At 28.7% G+C, this 23782-nt stretch overlaps 1 protein-coding gene across 1 annotated transcript in view; it reads right to left on the minus strand.

Annotated features, from left to right (window-relative positions):
* LOC121117225 (hemicentin-1) overlaps nucleotides 1–23782 on the minus strand; it is a 338247-nt gene that overhangs the window by 755 nt on the left and 313710 nt on the right. Inside the window, exons 13-16 of the mRNA XM_071888683.1 lie at nucleotides 18095–18243; nucleotides 8946–9177; nucleotides 7325–7470; nucleotides 487–611 (exon numbers count right to left, since the gene is read on the minus strand). Coding sequence (XP_071744784.1) covers nucleotides 487–611; nucleotides 7325–7470; nucleotides 8946–9177; nucleotides 18095–18243 — 652 coding nt within the window. The remainder of the gene's footprint in view (nucleotides 1–486; nucleotides 612–7324; nucleotides 7471–8945; nucleotides 9178–18094; nucleotides 18244–23782) is intronic.

Raw genomic sequence — 23782 nt, forward strand, 5'->3', positions numbered from 1 at the left:
ATCGTTGACGGAAAGTTCAAAATGGTAGACCGTCTTCTTATAAAATATGAAACTACATAAATAACTTTGTTATTAGCTAATTCTTCCCCATAATGCAATTATCCTTCAAAATTGTTAGGAATGGTTCACAGTAGCTTAACAAGAGCTCATTCGAGTTCAACCAATTAACGTTCTTAACAATGATTTGGGGAAAGTAAGCAGAAATATACATTACAAAAATACATTGTAAATATTTGGGTTAGTGAGACAAAGCCGTAATATAAACATAACAAATTTACTTTTTCTCTTTAAAAAAAGGTCCCTTTAATTTTCAAATTTCTTCCCTAAAGACTCAATTTTGTGGGAGCAATCATTATCGATTTTTTTTATTGCAGACTCGGGTTCAAATCAAACTTGGACCGAATTAGTTCGGCCAGTCAAAAATTATAAGAGTCCCAGAATAAAACCCAACACTAACTTTTATGTTATATCCAATTAAGATCTTACTAATTAGGATTTCGATGCAGGGAAGAATCTCTCCTTCGTCCCAAAGTTCCACCTGCATTTCCATGGGGTCCGTTCCAATCCTTTAAACTATGGCCCCCATCATTAAGTTCATGAGTGTTTAAGCCCTGTAAATACAATTAGTATAATTATTCACATTTACACATATGTTGGTTGAAATACAAATCTAATAAAAATTGAAAAAATTCTGGTTTCCTTGCCAACATATACCTGGCAATAATTACCGGAACTCTTTTTTATTTAGGAAATTGTTCCATCAATCATAATCTCATTTGAAATTCTTATTAAGGTCAATATTTCTTTTTCTATTCAATGCACTAAAAGTTATAATTAATTATTTCCTATACGTATTTGTCATAGAAAGGCTAATGATATATTTTGAGTAATAGCTACAGTCATAGATATATATATATATGAGTCATTCCACAAAGAAACGGAGTTAACTCAAAATTGGTATATTATATTATTAATAGTAGTTCTACTCAGAAATGAAATATTGGATCCGTAACGCATTCAAATCTGAGATTTGGGGTTTTAAAGATGTTTTCTGTAATTGTTAGCCATAATAAATATAAATCTTTAATAAAAGTGTAAAGTGTTAAATTCACAGATTTAGGAGTAATGGTGTGGGTTATAAAATATAACTTCATATATAAATTTAAAGAAAACGTTTTATCGAACATACCCGTCCATAGTAAAATAGAATAAATGCACAAAAAATAACAAATTTATGAAGTTATAATTTACACAATTAATCCAAATAGATAGTTATAATTTTAATAAAATGATTCAACAAACCAAATTTGGGTCTAATCGGTTTCTTCATAAATATATATACATACATATTTAGTGCAGAAATTGTAACTTGAATACGTATAAGCAAATTGTAGAAGTTACAACAACTCAAAAATGATATAACTAATTTCTTGATAAAGATAATTGAATATTTTATGGATTATTGAAATACTATTAATGTAATTGTTGACTATTTTATTAAAAATTATGGGTGAATAAAATTTATTCTGTAGCATATTTTAAAGCTTTAAGTAAATACGTAAAATATAATTAATTTTAATAAACCGAAAGGAAATGATAGAACAAACAAAAGGTGTTGTGAGACGTACAAATGGCACAAGTATTGTAAAGATCTCAGCCTGTACCCAACATAGAAATGCATACTAGAAAAATAAGGGGAAAAAACAGTTTATTGCATAAAAAATCGTATTCCAAATGGCTACTTTTTGTATACATAGATAACATAATGATTTCATTGTTATTCACTACAGAAGCCTTTGCTAAAATGAGCAAATCTGAACAAAAAATACAAAAAAGCAATTTATCTATTGTGAGATCAGTATTGAGACCAAAAAAAGTATTAATAACTAATTGATCTAATACATTAATTTAACATATTAAAATGAAATGATAGTATGAATGATAGCTGGTAATTGGAATGACTCTTGCAGTAATTAAATAAGACATCTTAAGATGAAGAAATTACAACTTGTACTATTTGTTTGAATAATGGAAAACTTCCTAATCTAATGACAAATAGAATTAAACACAATGATAATTTATAGCCATGATTCCCTGAGACTCCAATGAAATAAAATGGTGATGAAGGAGATAATGCTACATGTGTCAACTGTATGACAAGTAACAGTTACAAGAGAATTCTTATTCCTTCTCCTGCTGATCTTTGACTCACAATCAACTAAAAATTGTCCTTTTTATCCTTTAAAAATAATGATTGAATATTTCATTAATTTTTTTCAGAAAAGAGCAGACTAACTACAATGTATTGGGATATATTATAATTCCAAAGAACATTTTATTTCAAAAACTTCTCAAAAAAAAAAAAAATTTTTTTTAAAGTTCTCGAACAAAGTATTTAACTTAGTTAGATTATCTCCAATATTTATGTATACTCGAAAAATGGATTAGCAAGAGAAGTGTTTGAAATTAAATGTTGTTCACAGTTTTACAAGGGGATCTTACAACCTCGACAAAAAATATATATTTATATTTTTCTGGTAGTTGTTTACCCCAAAGGCTCTCTTTCATGTAAGCCATGGAACGCACAGTTTTTTATACTTAATTAAATAATCAGTAAGAGCTCATGAGCAGTGTTTCAGATCCCTTACAAGAAGGATAGTGTATCGAAACTTCCGATGGTCAACTTTTTTTTGATAAATTTTATGACTTCATTTGTTGTTTAAATTTATCAAGAATTCTAAAAATTAAATATATATTTTTTGTAATTTTATAGCTTATAAAAGTTGGAGACTATTTTCTCCTAATTATCTGAAAATTTGCTCAAAGACTTTTATGAGAGAGTACTCTTGGGTGAAACTACTATCCTGAGTAGTTTGTAGTATTTATTCTACTAATTTACTATTAATATTATATGAATGCTATATGAGTGTTTCAATTCATTAGTAATTGTAATTAACTTCAAAATTCATAATTAAAAAGCTATTTTATGAGTGGATTTTTAAGTTGCTAATTGAAATGATGTAACTAGATACAACAAAGCATTAGACCTGTTGGGTAAGGGATTAAATGTTTCTGATTAGAATAACATGTATTGGAAGTAAATAGGACGAATAATAAATGGGGTAAATGTTCTAATACCAACGAGCAAAATATCAAATTTCCACGCATTTAGCCACGTTTCTTTCACATTTCGGGCGTGCATAAATTTTGTGGCACACACGTTTTTATTGGAACTTCTAATACGTTTTGAGAAAATATGTAATAAATAGGCGTATAGGAACGTATATATTTATGAGAAAAAAGTGTGTTAGGTCTGTCTATATGTTTTTAATTTTGGGAAGTGATTTTCTATTTGGAAAATTGTCCCTGGGGGAAGTATCTTGCAACCATAAATAAAAGTTCAATTTTAGTCAAAAAAATAGACTGGTTATAATTTTTCAGTTTGTAACTCCTTTTTTCACTTATAATTGAAAGTTGATGCCTGCATCATAAAGGCGATACATAATACATATTTTTCCAGATTTAAAAATATTAATGATTGAATGATTAGTACTTCTGTTATAACGACAGTCTTTTCACTTTAGAAGTTATAAAGCAAGATATTGTTCCACAAAGAGAAGAATATAATTATGAAACGTGATATGACGTTTGTATTTGATAATATACGTCTTATATACATATTTACAACTGAAAATTATAAAAAACAGTGTTACTTTTATTTTAACAAGAATCGCAAATATATAAAAAAATAACTTAAATGTAATTTTCATATAGCATCTATTTTTAAGATATACAAAAGCTTTAAAAAAAATCAACTATAATTCGACTTTCATTTTATATACCTATGTAGGTATCATATTAAGATCCCCAAGAACAAAAATCTATATGTATCCAAATAAGTTTTTTTTTCATATACTTTACTTCATAAATTAACTAAATTTATTTACAATAAGGGATTGTAGCTGAAACTTTACAATTTTTTATTTCATTTGACCTCTCCCTACAGTGATACTGTTTCGAAAAAAGGGCGAAAATTACTAAAGGTCGTCTTAGAAACAAATTTGGATGAGGAGTAGAATTGAAATCTCTCTCAACGACGATCCGTCAGAAATAGTGAAACACGTTGAGATCAGGCATATGTGAGCTCACCTATTGGAACAGCAAAAATTTCCAAGATTTTCATTTCGTTTTCTTAACATTGATAGAGTTATATGATATCGGGGGACTCTAACGTAGCTCTTCAGGCCAATGTATTGGTTCAAAGTCTTTCTGATTGTCTTCTTACTGACCTTAATTTCTTTAGTTAGACAGCGTATTGATATGGTAGGGCTATACATTATTTTATTCTTCAAATTGGTATCTCTCCATCTGTTTTTTCCACAAACTCGACTCAGGTGGGTTATTCAAATTATACCTACTTTTGTCTTTAATATAGTTTATTGTGAGAAAACAAATGAAATATTTATAGAATATGGAAAAATATGATATTATCTTTTTTTTCATGACTCAATGTTATAACCCTAACACATAGTTACTTGTATATACCTGTATATAAATGTCTTGTACATGTTGTATTTTGTATAATCAAATTGTACAATTTAATATCAAAAAATGAGCCGACTAATTTTAAATGAAGAATTTAAAATACATGGGATAAAAGTGATGCAATAATTGAATATTCTTTGGATAATTGATATACTAATAATGTAATTTTTGACTTTAAATATGATTTGAAATTACCATTTCATAAATAGGTCCCGTTGCACACGGTATAAAGTTCAATGCCTTTAGTAAGATTACTCGTAAATACATGATGAAAGGCTTATTTTAGTATAACTGATTTTGTATTGTAATTGTAATTTGTACAAAACATACGCACTTGGTGTAACGAAAAAAAATTCAAAACACTCTGATTTTATCAATAACAGTAAGCAGCAGAAAATAAATAAATTGAAATTGATAATTCTTATGTAGGATTAAATGTAAGCTAAAAAGTAATATTTTGAGTAAATTAAACCACCATTTGCTGAATTAACAGCCTTTAATCTCTTCCGGAAGTCCTTGCTAACAGTATTGATGTAGACCTTGGACATAATTTCTCATTCCCTTTGTTTTCTAGGACATAATTCTTTAAATAGTTAAGTCTACAGGCTTTCTTTTTCAATTTACTGCCAGAAAACATGATCCAAAGAATTGAGATCCGGACACCATGAATGTTTTTTCAATTTTTTTAATACTCCAAAAGACACATTGTCTTCGAAGAAATTCTGAATCACGTTTGAGGTATGATCTGGGACGCCAAACTGCTGCAATACCTTCCGCATGCTTTCTATGGTCCTGAACATTGATATTCTGGAAACACTAAAGTTTTCTGCATTAGCCCGCATTCTCTTCAATGGAGTAGCCTTGCTAATCTCTTACACTATATTGGGATGCAATTTAAAAGGGAAGATGTATATCTATGCTTTCCCTGGCTTTCATCTTCCTTTTGACATTCTAAACGATCGCTCAGGCTGTTCCTAACCGTTTTGTGATCACTGAAGGAGTACTCCCCGCTTCGATAAAAGTTTCAATATAGTTTTTTTGTCGTTTTCTTCGGTGGTTTTTGAACTGGCCATTTTGAAAGAAAATATATGCTTATATATTTCATTTTCAATTCATTTTTTTTAAAGTTACAAGAAAAAAAAACGTGTAAACTTTGCAATAATTCATTTACAAGTTATTTTTTTTGTTAAGCCGTGTATATATACATATGTTTTATTCAAACATAATACTTTATTTCTTTTCAAATATGAGAACATAATTGATTTCCTTTTTGGAAGATTCCAGATTTATGTACAAACAGTATACTCAATTGATAATATCTTACGTGTATTATTTATAGAATCACATATATAGTAGTAAATAGATAAATATTTTTACCTACAATTTGAAATCTATTATATTACATAAAAGAAAAAGTAATATCAGGTAATTTTTTATTTGCCTTAAACAAAAAAGAAAGCAGAGAGAAAATCAATTTACATCAATTTGTAGAAATCATCTATTTTTTTTGTGTCCTTGTGCAAACAAGTAACTTTTTTTATATATTTTTACCTACTTTAGTTACATTTTTAATCAAGTATATGTATACGATATTTATTTTCTGTTTATATGCTTACAATATATTAATCAATGACTAAAGTTTTTTGATTATAAATTATGAACTTCATTTCGGGAATTTATTATATCCTTATGTCATAAATATATGATTTCCATTTAAACTCGGAAATATTAGGACCTATACAATAAAATTAAATGATGAAATATTGATGTCATGAGTTTTCAACACTCTGAAGGGCCATAACCTTTTCTTTTAGAGGAAAGTTTTGATATTTGTTCCAGGTAAAATATACTTATGTATATAGAGAGAGTAGTAAATTCTAAACACTATAACTATCTAAAAAATAAAAATAAAAGTTATTGTAAATCTGACAATTTGAAGAATATTTGAGGGCTTTCATGACTTTGTCAACTCCAAGCAGCTATGAGTGAAATGAAATATACACAAATTCCACTCTTTATCAAGCTAGGAAATTGAGAAAAAAATTATCCAATATCGATCCCCAATTCAAATCTGAATCAAACAAGGCCTTTCACATATAGATCCCCAATAATTTTTCCGTGTTAACCTCTGTGTTTTATAAGCACACACAGTCAAAATTACATTATACATCGATGTGTTCTCCTTAAAAATGATCCCTATACGCCATACTTATCATATGTAATAAATGAGGTTTCGAATACTTGATGTGAGGAATGTTTGGATTCAAAAACTTCATAAATACAATTACAAATTTCTTACTGATGACTTTCCAGTATTGCCAATGTATTGAATATCAATATAGAGCCAAATCCAATAATTGAAAAAAAAAAAAGATATTTTATCTGACAAATTTTTAAGGGATATAATCAACCATTTTTTTTATAAACAACTGCAAAAGTAGTAAATCTGTCATATTGAATAAATAAAATTCTTTATTTCTAACTCAAAAACTCTAATATATAGATTACATAAAATCAAAAATCTTCGATTTGACCAATTTAAAAAAACAAGAATATTTTTGTGCTTAAAACTGGAGAAGGGTTATAATAAAAAAACCAATCCTACAATTCTGAACATGTATAAACTTAATGGGTGTTAATATTAACAGCTTTGGAAAATTTATAAAAAACACTGTTCGGATGGAGAAAATATCACACTTGGGAGTAAATATTTAGAATTTCTAACTTTAACTATGTATAAACATATCTTTCTCATATGGTTTTTATATCTTATCCTCACCTGAATAGACGTACGTCTACTTGATCCTGTTTTTCGAATCTCATTGTTCTCATCCATTGAACCAGGTCTTCTTATTAGACTTGCAGATGAACTTAGATTAGAATTAAACGAATTAGCAGAGGGCAAGCTTCCCAATACGTCGTAATCTATATAAAGAAATCAAAAGAGAAAATAGAGAGAGAAAAAAAAAGAGATTTGTATATATATAAATTTTAATAAAATTACAAACTAAGAATGTACTTTTTGAATAGATAAAATTAATATTTCAGCCAAGAAAGGAAAAAAAAAACCTACAACATATTTAACTTTGCTTACCTACTAAGCATAAAGTCCTTTGAGAAAAGATGATAGTTATAAAAAAATGAATAAAAGAAAATCCCACGTGTATTGCTTAGTGTATACCTACCTACGTAATATATATAGGTAAATATAGGTATATGAATAACAACATTCTTCTTAAAAGAATTGAGAAGCTTACACATGCAGAAAATAATATTTAAGACGGGGGAAAAAAATCTTATATGATTTACCACTTATTCCTTATGTATGGATGTGTGTGTTTATAAAAGAGATGTAATTCTCTAGTGACGGCATATAATTTCTACACAAAAGAAACTTAAGTTACATATGAACATAGGGGGCTCTCTCTCGGTGTCCTGTTTTTTCAAGATTTCGTAGGTTTTTACACCTAACAGGAAATCCACAGATATTACTTATTTTCCCAATATCTAATTATTTCATAATACATGTTACATATAACACAAGAGAATAATCATTTTGTACAAATGAATTCCAGCGAAAAAAATAACTTTATCCTTGAGCACAGAATCCAAAAATAAGCTCCGTTTTTCTCTCAGTTATCTGAATTATGAAATGTCAGGGATTCAAGTAAATCCGGACTCTTATTGTTCAGAGTCATTTTTTTAACTTTAAAACAATCCCCAAATTATATGTAGAAAAATAAAACTTTTGTTAAAGTGTTATTTATGACTTAAAGGGTTTTTATTGAGTCTGTATCTTATTTTGAACTCGATATATTTCTATTTTTAGCTTGAAAAATGATGAAAAACTACACTCTTCTTCATTATAATTTAAGAAAAGATCTATTTAAAATATATACATCTCCAATAATTTTTTTTCATTTTGTATTTTTTAAATTCAAAATAGTCCCGAATTACTATAATCCCAATATTTCAGAATGGAAATGTTTGAGAGAATAACGGAGATCAATTTTGGACTCTGAACTCTTATATAAATTCGATTATTGTCTTCAATTAATTTATACAAAATTTACTCCCTTATTATTCTCCTTTGTAATTCTTTAAATTGCTATGCACCTTTCATATTTTCAATCAACAAAATAAGATCCTCTTTAAAAAGTTGTTATCTATTGAAATTTTTATTGTTTGCCTCTATTTTCTTATTGTCTTGGTAAAGTATGAAGATCGCAAAGCTCTCTTAAAACGGCCCCTTCTATTAACAAACTTTATATAACCAAGAAAATATCTTCAAGTTAGAAGGTGGGGTTTACCTCTTTGTTTTATAGCTCTAGCTTGACTAAATGTGCTTTTGTTGTATTTCAAATTAATATTTTCATTAGCTAAAAAAGAAAGATACTCACATCCTGTACTCGTTGTGGATGCCGAATGAATAATATCCGGATTATTTGTATCTACAGGCCTCAGTAGAAGCTGACGGGCTTCTGGATTGGAGCAAAGAGCACTCCCGCTTGTTTTTTTAGCAGACGCAGCAATAGATGTAAGCGTTGTAGGAGAGGGATGATTATTTCCTGGTTTTCCAATTGTTGACATTGACGAGGAAGATGAGGATGAAGAGGAAGATCCGGAGAGTCTCTGGAATGGTCAAACATATAGGTTAATAATTTGATTAGTAGAATGAAAATGTATGTACATATTTCTGTTTTAGAAGGCCGCTTTTTTGGGTTAATACTCATACCCCCTCTTTCACATATATCTTTTATGCTGAGGACAATAAAAAATTGTCTTTGATCATGGGACATTATAGGTCTTTTTTGTCGTGATATAAGCCATTTTATTTTTTTAATAAAAAAATATTTTGTACCTTGTTTTATTAACTTAAGAAGTCTAAGTTATTCTTAATGATTTAAGGTTTCCATGTTTTATCAAAGATAATCCTCCTCCTTTATTGAACAACTATCACTCCAAATAGGGTTAAATTTTCTTATGTTAAGTTTGATAAAGTTGGGGAACCGGAAATCATTAAACACATATAAATTGCCCAACATATTTATGCCTTAACGCTTACTAGGTTAATATATGATCCATGTTTTATAGTTTTTTCAAAATTGAAATACATGTCCGCTTTTAAAACTATTTTTAAATGAAGATTTTTGAGTTTTTGACGCGAAATTAAGAATTTTTTAAATTCAAAGAAACTGATTGACAATTTTTGCTGAATAATTTTCTCAATACAGCATTTATAATAGATTTTAATTTTTCAAAACACACGTGGCTTTAATCCCTTTTTCGATAAGGTAATAATAATAGGCGTTTGCAACACTGGAAGGTCATAAGTAAGAAATTAGATTTTTCTCTTTTAATAATCCATTGATTTTATACGCACAATCACATTCAAGAAGTTTTTGAGAGAACAAATTGTCATGGAGCGACAAAGCTCAGTGGACAACGCACTCAGTAGAATTCAATGAACATAGGTTTGATTCACCGTTCCTTCTAGGGAAGGAAATGTAATATTTACTCGTAAATTGACTTCAAAGAAAATTCCTAGATTAAATTGAGTAATTTCAACACTATAATATTTACTTATACTTAATAGGTGCAATTGCAGCTGAACAATTAAATACACATTAAAATAAAATGTCACACAGCTCAACTCATGTATTAAATATGTTATTTACAGTGTTATAGAGTTAATAATAAAATATTTTGTCAGTCAAAGAAAAATGTATTATGGTTGTCTGTGGTTTTTATACAATATATAATATTAGGCCTGAAAAAAAATGATATATTTTCCCTTTTAATTTTCTCATGTAAACATGTTTTTGTTTTTATTTTTTATGTCGACCAAGATTTATATAGACACATGTATGTACACTACTATATAGCAGCGCATGTTATGCTTAAAACTCTATTATTAAAAAAATTATTTATTATTCTAATATAAAGAAAAAAACCCAAATTAAATAATGATATGAAAACAGGTAAAATAAAGAAATAACAAATAAACTTCCCTTGATAAATGATTGTAAATATAAAATCTTAATTTCTTAATTCTCTGCACTGGAGAACTTTTGAAAACGTTCAAAATTTAAAAAAAATTTAATCCCATATCTCAGATTTTTTTTAAAAGAAGGAACATACTACTAAGTTATAAAAGTTCTAAAATTTTAAGATCAATTGGTATTTTTATTTCAAAAGTATGGGTGGAAAATGTAATTTTGTATTATTACTCTCTAATGAACATTTAAAGTTATAAAACAATTAAAGTCCATTTAAATCGAACTATATCATTGACATACGTTTACTTTTTATGTACGTACGAAAGAGTGTCCCTTACCCCGACTTCTTTTTGTACTCCGTCTTTCACAAACAGCTGTCCAACTACAAGACATTCATTGAATATATTCTCTTTAAAAAATGTGACCGAAGTTGGACTAGACTCTTACTTCAAAATCAATAAGTCGCTCAAGTTTTATACAATTTTTTTAAAATTTTGTATGTACCATGTATAAAGCATATTCATTCCAAAAATTAAATTTTATGCTTATTAAATTAATTCATGCATAGATATTACTACTCAAAAAGAAACTTCCCTCAATTTAATATACAAATTTAAAAATATGAAAATTGTAGTGAAACAGAGCGCAAAATAAAAGTTACATATTCGTAAGCTATATTTGCCTTCACTAAAAGTACACTATCATAAAATAATCAGTTAGAAAATTCAAACGGTTGTGAATTATTTGAGGTATAATAAAAAGTCAAAGTATTTTTTTCTATTGTAGTGTAGTTAATTAAATAATTTATTTTCCAACAATATGTTCATTGATTTTTTCCTAATTTTTTCGAATTTCGATTACAGCTTGTCCAAAAAAGTTGTGATATGGTATGAAAATAACCTATGCAAAATTGCATTGTCTTACAAGGTCATCTTTAGGAAGCACATCTCGATCAAATTAAGAAAAAGGCAAAAACTCTTTACTTTTCTATACACTATGAAATATTTTTAGTTATTTTACATTTAACTATTTTGAGGGAAATTTTCCCAACCTATAAAATTTTTTTGCTTCAAAAATTGTCTTATGGAGCAAAAAAATAGAAAAATGTAAGCAAAATCTGATGATTCGCGTATAATGCGCACCCTTTTATTTTTACATTTTTTGAAAGGAAAGATCAACATTTTCTTGTGATATTTTTTCTTTTTGGTAGCTATCGAAAAATAAAACTATAAATATTTTTCATATGTTATAATAGTCTTTCTTTTTTTTGTTAAGTAGTGTTTCATAAGTGTTTTTGTAAAACATCATTTGATTAATACTCTACGTACATATAATACTCACAAAAAAGAGTAATTCAAGTGGAAAAATAATTTTTGTCTTATATTCTATGTTTCAAGACGTATTTAATCGAAAAAAAAAAAAATAATAATAAATCAATTTCTATTTGTCGTAGGTACAAATTAATTATAGTTTTTATGTAGAATATTTAATAGATATTGTTTAAAATCAAAACCAAAGGATAAAGAATATGATCATGACTCAGAAACAAGTCCTGACAAAAAAGTTTCTAAAATGAAAAAAAATAAATGTATGTTCTACTTTTTCCAAAAATATATTAACCATATAACTTCACACATAATATATAATATTTGAACTGTAGATTTGGGTAGTTTGACAATTTTGTGACTTAAAAAAATCCTGGGTGTAATCAATGGTTCATTAAACGAACAAAGAAAAAAACATTTTAATTATGACATTTAAGTGTTGCAAATGCTTTGCCTCATCAAAAATGTGCTAAAACCCTGGTTTTTTTTTTTGATAAAATACAGATTTAGGGCAATAATATATATCGAAAAAATCCTTCATTTTCTTATAAACAACAGCAAAAACAGTCATTACTTTGAATAATAATAAATCTTTCGATTTATAACCAACAGCTAAAAAATCACGATTACAAATCGATTTTCATAAAAAAAAATTAGACTTGGCCCATTTGCAGGGCTAAATATTTTGAATATAAAATAAATCCCACTTGAATCATAACAGCATGCATAAAGTTGTAAATTTTAAACACATTCGCTAAGTAAAAAAAACTATAAGTTGACTTGTTAATCCTCAAAATTTAAAGAACAATTTGGAAAAAAGCGGCTTAGACGTCATGGCGCCTTATTAGATTAGCTACAAGCCGCTATGGGTGGAAGGAAATAAACATAAATCCCACTCCGTATTTTAGTAGTAATGACATAGTCAGAAATACTCCGATGCCGATCCTTCATTAAACCCTGAGTCCAATAATTACTTACATGTGTAACCCCTCGACAAATGGTTACTCTCTGTCTTTCATGAGTACACACACAAATGATTACTACTTTATATTTATTTGTAGAGTTGTATAAAAAATGTCCCTAATACACTGTGACTTTTTTATTACTGAAAATCTGAAGAATGTTTTTTTTTTTCGTCAATACTGTTATCTTTTTTCTTGAATTGTTGGTGAGAGAACATTAAAGTATAAAATACTTAATTATTTGTTTGTTCATAAAATAATCAAGAGTAACCCTGATGATTGCTTGGGTAGTTATAAATGTAAGCCCTTGTTGGTCTCAGAGTAGAATTGAGGTTCCAAATTGGAGTAACTCTTTTCCGTGTCCTTGCTAGATACGGAATTGAATTTTTGTTTACTTCATTGGTGCGTGTAACTAATATAATGATACCTCATTATAGCAAAGTTCTCTTCAAACATTTTTCAAATCGTGAGGGTTACCTTGTCATTTTTAGGCTCCTTTTTTTTACAGACCGGTAAGTCATATTTTATACAACTATACTCATACCCATGAGGAAGTAAAGGTAGTAACAGTTTAGAGTTTCATAAGATTGATGTATGATATATATGTATATATATATATATAGGTAATCATTTATTCAAATTGTGACGATATGTATATGGTTTCGTGTAGAAATCGATTTGCTTGCAAAAAATATAATAAAATAGAATAGAAAATCAGATAGATAAACTAAATAGAATATACCTTTATATAGAGGGGAATTAGAATTGAAAAGGAAAAGGAAGAATAATCAAAATTGAGAAGAGGGGAAAAAATCAATTAATTCTTCGTTCATTTTCTCTCTCTAAAACCTATCAATGACATTCCTCATTGTTCATTTTTTATAGAACTGTAATTTTTATTTATTCATTTATTAGATACTGGGTTAAAACTAATTATTTACACAGTTTTCAAACTATTCTTCAATGTTATAATATATTTTACAAAATTATGATTTCATACGAAAATATCTCAAACATCTCAGGTATTACTCTATTCAGTTCTGCTACTATAGACTGTTACTATGACAGTAATGATCTTAAAGAAAGAGACGCTGTACTTTCAAATGTAGTCTGAATCCCCTTTGATATACGTCTGGTTAACGACTGTCTAAATTCATTCCACACTTGTAGGACGTTTTCTACATCTCAACCAGAAGGAATAATAAAAAGGATTAGCATCTGGTACCAGCACCAGAATGTATTTGGAAGTTGGGGGGGGGGCAAACCATATAATAAGGGACCATTGTCATTTTTTAACCATTTTGAAGGAACCTTTTTTTATAAATGCCAAATTTGTCAAAAAAGTGTTTTTTTAGAGGAGGCAATTTTTTTTTTAAATTTTATAGTTCATTTTTTTTTAAGAGAGACTAAATTTAAAGGAATAACCATTGTTTCCTTTGATCCTGATGCAATTTATTTGGTCTATAGGGTAGCGGCTACTTTGACTCCGCCTATCAATTGATATTTTTAGCCAAGAATAATTGGGTGATTTTATGTGTTAGTTTAGGAGCTCCAACTTACTGGAAGATTTCATATAATCATAAATTACATTATAAACAGTCTCTCTGGCCAATCCAATTAGCGTTGAAATCTCAGTTGGATAGTGACCCGTACAAATAAAAGTTGTGGATTTAAGGCTTGTGTCCCGCTCTGGTTCCACGCTTCGCTTCATTGAAAAATAATAAAAGTTTGCTGACAGCTGATATTTCAATGAAGTACGAGAAAGTTTAAAATCAGTCACTTCAGGTGAGTTACTACATCTTTCATTCCTGTAAACGTTTTTAATTTTGAAACTGACCAATACACAAGAATTTTGTCAAATTATTATCTTCAAACCTCAACAATTATCCCTTTAGAAATAAAGAAGTTCTGTAATTTAAAATATACTTTGTTTGTTGGAGTGAAATTGAAATAAAAATTAAATTTTGGAAGCACAAAATAACTAACCTTGTTCAACCACAGAATTTTGAATTGTGTAGTTTTTCTGTTTTCACACTGTATAAGAATTGTATCTGAATAATGTGTCGATGTCGACACATTATGTTTATAAATATACAGAACCAGGCAAAAATAGATAATGTGTGTAGCATCTGTTACTCCATAGTAAAATAAAAAAATCTTTACATACTCTGGACAAACAGAATTCTTATCTGCACCAAAGAGTATTTGCTTAAGAAGAAATGTCCATTTTTATTTATTTATAAGAATGATGTATGAGTTGGGTCTCTTTAGCAGAACAGTCTTGGTTCTATGTATCTACTATATACAGACATGGAACAGAGAATTGAAAAGTATTCCTTATCAATCAAAAAAACTATTACAATAAAATTTGTCTTAATACTAACAAGAAAAAACCATTAACCATATAACTTCTAATTTCTGATTTTTTTAAAAATTAGAAGCCTTTTCCGTTTCTAAAAATGATTTTTTTCTATTATGGAAAATCGGTCAAAATTAAACTTTTGTTGTTTTTAGTTAGAAAATTGATAAATTTTTATTTATTCAAAGTAAAAAATTAGAAGATTCTTGCTCATTTGTATCAAAACTAGTGATTTATCTCCTGTAACACCTCTAAAATTAGATTTGGTAATTTTTCGAAAAATACGAGGTTTTATCACATTTTTGATGAGGCAACACTTTTACATCACTAAAAGGTCACAAGTAAGAAATTAGAATATTTTTATATTTAATTATCCATTGATTAAATATTTGTAATTGTATCGATCAAGTTTTTGAGCCAAAAATCAAGGATTCAAGATTTTATATAAACTCGTAAAATATATGAAAAGTGAAATGAATAAAAAAGAACATACCAAACTCAGCTTTTTTTTTACATCTAGATACATATGAAGAAAAATACTTGACAGTATTTATTTTTTTCTGGTAAAAGTAGTGCCATTGCATTATCTTCTGTCCTCATATCTTAGGTAAAAATATAGTATTTTTTCTTTGAAATAAAAATTAGCAATATTGAAAATAAATAAGTAATCCAACACATTATGTAAATACAAACGATAAGATTTGTTCATTCCGATTAAAAGTTTGACAGTTACAAACAATGAAGAGTAAAGTGTTACTGTATAAATGCTGAATGCATATTTAACTCAAAGTTTCTGCTTTCGTTCCCTACAGACATCAACATTTCATATATTATCAATAATCCCTGATAGTTTAATATATATACAAAAATTTATTCAAGAAATAAATCTTAAATAACTTTTAGACTATTAATTATTTTAATGTGTTCTCTTTTTGATGAAGATGTATGTACTTTACAACAAACTTTGATTTTTATCTTTATTATCAAAAATGAAAAAATTAAAGAAAGTGTTAGTTTTGTGTGATTGTTTTCTACATATGCAACATTTTACCCGATTTAGAAAAAGATAAATAAATAATTAAATATTTTTAATATCTGAAAACACGTACCTACAAACAATATTTTTGATATTGTTTCTTTTTCTTAGATCTTTTCAATGTTAAAAATAAGACAAAAAATAAGTCAAATAAACGCTAAAAAATACATTTTTCAAAAAGACACTTTATGGACCACAAAAGTAGAAATTTCGTTTTATATAGGACAACCTGAGGTAAAAACAATTAGGGCCCGGCATTTAATTTCAAAAGTGAAACATTGATTTTTTTAACTATTGTTACATGTACAATAACATTTTATTGAACTTAAACTACCCTGTGAAAAATAGAAACTTATCGCATTATGACGGCTTAATGCCATATAGAGAATTAACCAAATCTTATATTGTGGAATTACTTGATGTAATCCTCTCTTGGATTATATTTGGCCCACAAAGGTAGAGGTACTTTTATTTTTGATTGTATGTAGTAACCTTTTCTCATATAATGTATGTAAAAAAGACCCAGATTATTTGGTTGCAAGACAAAGTCCTATTTCTCCCAACTGTTCCACTATTTGATATTAACTAATAGTTGGAATATGCTCAGTGTTAATCATAATTTTAGTAAAGTTTCACAAATCAACTTTTAGAACACTAATAACTAATGTAAAATAGGGAATTGACATAAAATTTGAAACAAAAACTTTCTATTAGTGTTTTATTCCTCGAAGAATGACAAAATTCTTCGAGGAATTAACTCAATGTTTTAATGGATAAAATATTTTTTTTATTTTAGAGTACAGTTTTCCTCAATATACTTATCAAGTCAAAGTAACATTTTAACTCTAGAACGACAAGGGTATCCCGTAAATTGAAGTAAACTTAGTACTATTTATTTCAAATAGAATCAAATTGGACAGTATAAGTAAGAAATACTCTTTATATGGAACATATGTACAGTCTATTCTAACTTTTTTTTTTGACCAACTAAGAGCTATCTTTTATTCTGTCTTATAGCCATTAAATGAAGGAGATAATTGAATTAAAACCATCGTGTAATGTATGTCCTACATAAATTAAAAATATATATTCATTTATCTTCTGCCACCGCCTGGAGCTCACCATCTATTCTGAGGGCGGATACGTTGATTAAAACATGTTCTTTTGGTTTTCTTCTAATAATTAATAAACTAGTTTTATAATTCCCCCTAGATCATGTCATGGACTTTAATACTTTGTGTCTTAAAATGTGTAAATAATAACAGTTGTCCCGTTATTAATAGAAATAGCCTTACATTGTTTAAAAAAATAAGGAAGGGGAAAAGAATGCATGACCATGTATAAAGTATTTGTTGTATAGTTTAAGATCCGATTTTATGTTCAAGGATGAAATAAAAACCTCTAATGGCCTAGGGGATGTCGACCACTATGTTAAAGTTATGAAACTTTTGACAACATCAACCTTTATAATGATTTAAATCTATGGCCACCTCTACATCTTAAAATCTAATTTGGTAACTCTGAATTTTCCCAATAAGAGATCATACTCCCAATTACATTTTTCAAAAAACTTTTATAAGTTATAATAACATCCAAAATGTATAAATATATTTTTTGGGAGGGGATTTTTTGAATTTTTGATATGAATGACATTTTTGTTAGAAAATAAATCCTAAAAATATTTTTTCCCCCTGTTCTCTTATTATATTTATTTTTACTTCAATGATAAAATTTGTTCTCAATATTCATTTTTTTAAAATTTTGGATATATTTCATTGAACCAGGTATAGTTATGATCAAAACGTGATTTAACTTATTAAAAAGGTTAAGAAAAAATATACATATTTTCAACAACAAAACAAACTTACCCTTTTGCGACACGAAAAAATCAAAGAGACAACTAGAATAGTAAGAAGAGCTCCAGTTAAAATTCCGGTTGTAATAATCACAAGTCCACTCGTTGTACTCGTATCCTTTTTGGAATCCTTTCCAGTGACAGCTTTTGAATCTGTCACACCTATAAAATGTTTTATATATTAACAACTTACATATTTTTTTCGTCAATAGTACATAATAGCGCACAAAATAGGGGTTTGCTTAAAAAACGTATATAAAAAAGCAAATGGATACTACGAGAAGTCCATAAAGTACTTCTTCAATCTAAAACTATTAAATGGGCATTTATGGATATAAAATAAAAATAAAAAACCATTTATAGTCCTTCAATTTCCTGTTTTAAAATATGTCTAAGGACGCAATCCCATATACATATATCCCTATTTTCATTTATGTGAAAAACCCTATTGCATTTTGATATTTTTATCCATTCTCTGAATATTAATATCAACCATAAAGTTAGGTAGATTATTTTATCACTCGTACACAATACAATTTACAAGGAAAAAGGTGCTTGTTTATATGTGGAAATTGTCACGAAGAGAAAATGAAATAACAGAGAATGTTATCCTTTCTGAAGCCTTCAACCTTTCTTCTTTCAAAACAGAGTGAGTGAGAGATAAATATCGGCCCAAAATTAGTTTCTAGTTTTTTTCAAACTGTTTGGCTATTCTTTATTTAATAGTAGGTAATTTTCAAACTAGCAGAACAAGAGATAATATATAAAATATGTCTATGAAATATTGTGTGCACGGAAAACTGCCATGGGGAAAATTGCCCTGCAAAAAAATGCCATGGAGTAAAATTGCCTGTATTTTGTTTAAACTACATTTATAATACATACATATTTTAAATTCGCTTAATATTATTTATGACAAATATATAAACATATTTGTTTGTTCCATCTCCCAAGATAGTACCTTCAAGTGTGAGTAATATTATTGCCATATAGGAGGAGGAGGGGGAGGGGCTGAAATAAATGGCTTAGACGCTCTTAAAGTATGGTTGAATACTCTCCGCTCTTGGATTGGCCAGTGTCCCACGGGACATAGTTTTGGCTTAAACTAATTTTTCGTATTAAAAGAGTTCATTGGACGTATTGGTGGTGGTTTTTATGGATCCAGGGGTACCTCCAAGTCCAAGGGCGGAGGGTATTCAACCATATTTTAAGAGGGACTAAGCTATTTATTTCCCCCTCCCCCTCCTTACTAATCGTCGTCTCGATCCATTTGTTAGAAGATTGGATGGAATATACAGAATTGCAAGGAAAATGTAGAGCAATAATATTACTCACACTGAAAGGAGATTTATAATTTATGATGTGTTATTATTCATCATGAAGTTTGAACAATATACGCGCAATTTTCCTAAATGGCATTTTTCCTAGTACCAAAATATTGGGCTGTATGGAATATTAGGATAATTATACTTTTCTTTATTTTTATTCAAGATTGTTTTTATGTAATTTATCACATATGTATGTAATTATGAAACACATTAAATTGAGATTAAATGAAGCCGGAAAATCCTTTGCAATAATTTTTGACCTATTTATTTGCTCCTTTTATTTTGCTTGATGTTGATCAATGTCTCAGAACAAGGTAAATATAATTACATATTCCACCTTGTTCCATTTTTTTCGAAAATTATTCAGCTCTTTTTCTTTACATTCATAATTGTTAGTGTTGAATTTGAGTATTACTAGAACTAAAAAAAAACTCGACTTTCCTATTGCCAACAGTTGTTGAACTATTACTCAATCTAGTATGAAATATTTTTTTGAAAATTTGACATTACTTGAACTTGAATATTCATTACTTGACAGTTTCAAGTAATATTTAGTCTTTGTGTACTGTGTCGTATCACTCAAGAAAGGAGGATTTGTATGTAGTTTTATGCTGCCTTTTTTTTCCTTCTAAAGAAGTTTTGTTGAGAAATTACTTAAAATATTATGTGATCTCAATTGCGATCTTGTTTTCAAGATTCTCTTACAAACGCTGCACAAGAGTGTTTTTTTTGTTCAACGAACTGAAGGTCGTTTCTGAAGATTTATGAGATGAACACCAGGAACTTTTAAAGCTCTAGACACTGTATGTAGACTTGGCAATTGATTTTTTCTTGGCCAGCACAGTTGTTTTCATTGAAATATTAGCTTTAAAGACCTATCTATTAAAGTATTTAATTTGCCTAAGCAGTTGACATCACTTCTAAAACTATCACACCAAAAAGTTTGAACCGGATGTTAACAAAAAATGATCTCTCTTAAATTATGATGCTAATAATATTCCAAACTTTTTGAATGCCGGATACATATTTTTTTATTTATTCTAATTTTCTTAATTTTTAACTCAATTTTGATATTTTTCAACTGTTGCAATGGGTACCTAACTACGGGGACAGTTGCAACATTTGAGTATTTGTATTCAAAAGTAATTAGTAGATTACTATTAAAAGTATACAACCTTTAAGTATGTTTAAACAATAACTAATATATATATATTTGTTGGCATGTAGTGACATATTTTTGTGAGTAGGAGTCATACTGGCTCCTAGTAATTGGACCAAAAAGCAAAGAATTACAACTGTCTCTCGGTTAATTATAAATTCAAATTGAATTCTCTTTCTTTGCCAATTATAAAATGCATTATAAAAACATGTGACTTTTAGTGTAAAGGTTTTAGGTCATTGAATAAATTGCATAACTTTTTTTATTGACATAAAAAATGATAATGATTTTATTTAACAAATCCATTTATGAGAATATTATTCTTCTTCATTTATTGTAATTAGAGAACGAATTACTTTGTATTGCTTTTTAATCCATTACTTTTGAAATAAAATTAATATATGTTCATATACAAACGTTAGTATGTACATTGTACATATTATATAAATTTATGTACGTAGATAAGCAAGGATAAGAGGTAAGGAGGGATCAAGATTTATATCTCTGCAGTATGATTTAAAAATCAAGTATAAATTTGTATTAATATATTTAAAAATGAAATTCGCTAAGAAAATGGCGGATAGATAAAACAAACATAATTAGTTTTTGTTATAAAAGTAATTGCATTTTGTATGCGACAAAAATGGGTAAGTCATAGGGATACATTGGCCCTTAAATTTGATGCTAAATATTCAGTGGTTTCATGAGATGTCATAAAGAATAAAAGCGTTATCTAAGTGAAAGTTTTTTAGTGATAAATTTTAATATACACTCTCCATTTCATTGTCGCTGTCTGTGCATTTTGTGACGTCAGTGAAACCATTGTATTACGTATGATTACAAATTGGGTGCAAAATCATAAATACGCCAATAATGTAATCATTTGTAGAGTAAAAAGGAATGTTCTGCTGCTAGACTAAAAAAACCAACTGAAAATTGATACGGCAACTCTGACAGTTAGTAGAATGTTTTGGAGGAGAGTAGCTTAGTTGTCATGACGTTATAATAGATTATCTATGTACAGCTATGAGAGGAAGGGAATTAATAAAAATCCCTCTCCGTATCTAGCTAGAACATATACAGTCAGGAAATTGATTCTAAGTGATATTCGTAGTCCAACAAGGACTTAGAGGGTGAGGAAGTAAAAATTAGAATCCGCTTCGAGACTTTCTAAAAGTCTGACAATTTTTTGCTTCAGCCATTCTAAAGAACTAACAAAAAACTACAATGTGATGTTTCTTTTGTTTTTCTGCAAACAAAAATGTACGAGCGACAAGCAAAGCGGCAGAGGGGTGGGTTCTCCTCCACACTCAAGTCATCCTCCAACAAGTAGATCTTTACAGTGGACTGTTCTGAACAGGAGAAATGATCACATCTTAGCTAAATCAAGAGCTCAGGTCGAGGGAACCTTCAGGACAAAACATCCAGCTTAGGTTATGGTCCTCGGCGTCGTGGCGTCCGACTGCAGTAAGATACCTCCTTACTTCTTTAGTACCAACTAGAAAGGTCAACACAGAAGTCTACTAAAAGGTCGTCAGGTAACATGTCTTGTTATGGTTGAATATCACGTTCCCCTAGTACAACTGTGTGTTTACCCAAGATGGCGCCCCGGCACACACGTCCAAGAGGCTTGCATTTCTTCATTGAGATCATGGCGGCCTTATAGGCGGTATAATTCTGGCCTTCGTCCTCACCCGATGTAAACCTTCTGGACATTTGCTTTTTGGGGCGTCTTGGAGGACAAGACGAACACGAATCCCCCCCGAATGACGATGCTTTGAAGGCTGTGATCACGGAGGAGTGGAAGAACTTGTTCTCAGACTTCACCAAAGTCAGTTTTGCTTCTGTTCGTCCCCGTATTGAAGCTATTGTACAGAATGGAGTGGGATGTATTGAATAAAAAGTTTAGAAATTTGTTAAATTACTAACTTTTGCTCCTAAAGTTTGCCATAAAAATGGCATAAAATAGAAAATATGTATTAGTGAAATTGGCTTTCCTAATTTTCTAACTCACCCTATAGACTAATAACTTTGCAAAAATTTCCTCAGTGTTACTATTCATCTTTCATAAAGTAATGATTACACTATATTTAAATGTTCTCTCTTCAAGAATAAAAAAATAACAACCTTCGAAAAAGTACATAAAACGCTGTTTAGTTCGCGACTACAAAAAGTATCGCATTTGTCTTAAGTCAATTTGTTACTACACAGTGGTTAGTTTAAACACTTGTTGGACTTGGCGTAGAATTGAGAATAGACATCGGAGAAATTACTGCCTTTGTCTTTCCTCCAATAGTCATCATCTAATTAGCTCATGATAATTTATTTCCACATCCTATCCACATCCAAATTGATCCTAGTTTCTTAAACTTCTTGGAGGAAAAGTTTAGAGACACAACAATGATCACCTCTTATTAAATGTCGTATGTTTCTATTTTTATCCTTAAAATTGATTTATGACTTTCTATTATAGTGCATTTTGGTATCTTAATACGTTGGTATAACATTTAAAAATACTTGAATTTTAATTTAAAAAAGTCGACTAGTTAATTGAAGTACTTTACTATAGTCTAGATAAGATCAAGTGAGGATAAAGGACATTTTTGAATTTGATACTTTTTGAAGGAGCGGTAATAGAGACACGGAATAAATTCTCTTATTAATGATTGAAAATTACCTCCAGATTTAAAATGGGTCCTTAGATATGACTAAATTTGTAAAAATATGAAACTGGATGAGAGCAAGTCTTTTTTTAGTTCAACCCGAACAGTGATATTTTTACTCCAAAGTTTGTATCATTATAATTGAAAAGGTAAGCTTTAAGTATAAAGTTATCACCCCTAAGTAGAATTGAGGGTCGATATGTGGGCTTGTAAGGCACATAGTGGGTCTCATTGTTTATTAACTTGATCTTCTAGCTACTCCCAGATAATCTTACGAAACGTCATGACAGATAAGCTACTTCCTCTCTAACATTCTTCAAATTGTCTGTACTATGTTGTTTTTCGTTTTCTTTTTAGTATACCGGTAGATCATATTTTTACAACTTTAGCAATAACTTTGCTCTAAATAGTTATACCTATTTACTGGTATATACCAGTAAAATCAGGTTATTCAAATGTTTATTATTCAACACTAATTCAAATTTATTATTTAAAATCTTTCTACATTAGGTATAAATTGATATTTATAGGAAAGAATAAATAATGATAAA

The sequence above is a fragment of the Lepeophtheirus salmonis genome, chromosome 5, assembly GCF_016086655.4.
Source record: "Lepeophtheirus salmonis chromosome 5, UVic_Lsal_1.4, whole genome shotgun sequence".
NCBI lineage: Eukaryota > Metazoa > Arthropoda > Copepoda > Siphonostomatoida > Caligidae > Lepeophtheirus > Lepeophtheirus salmonis.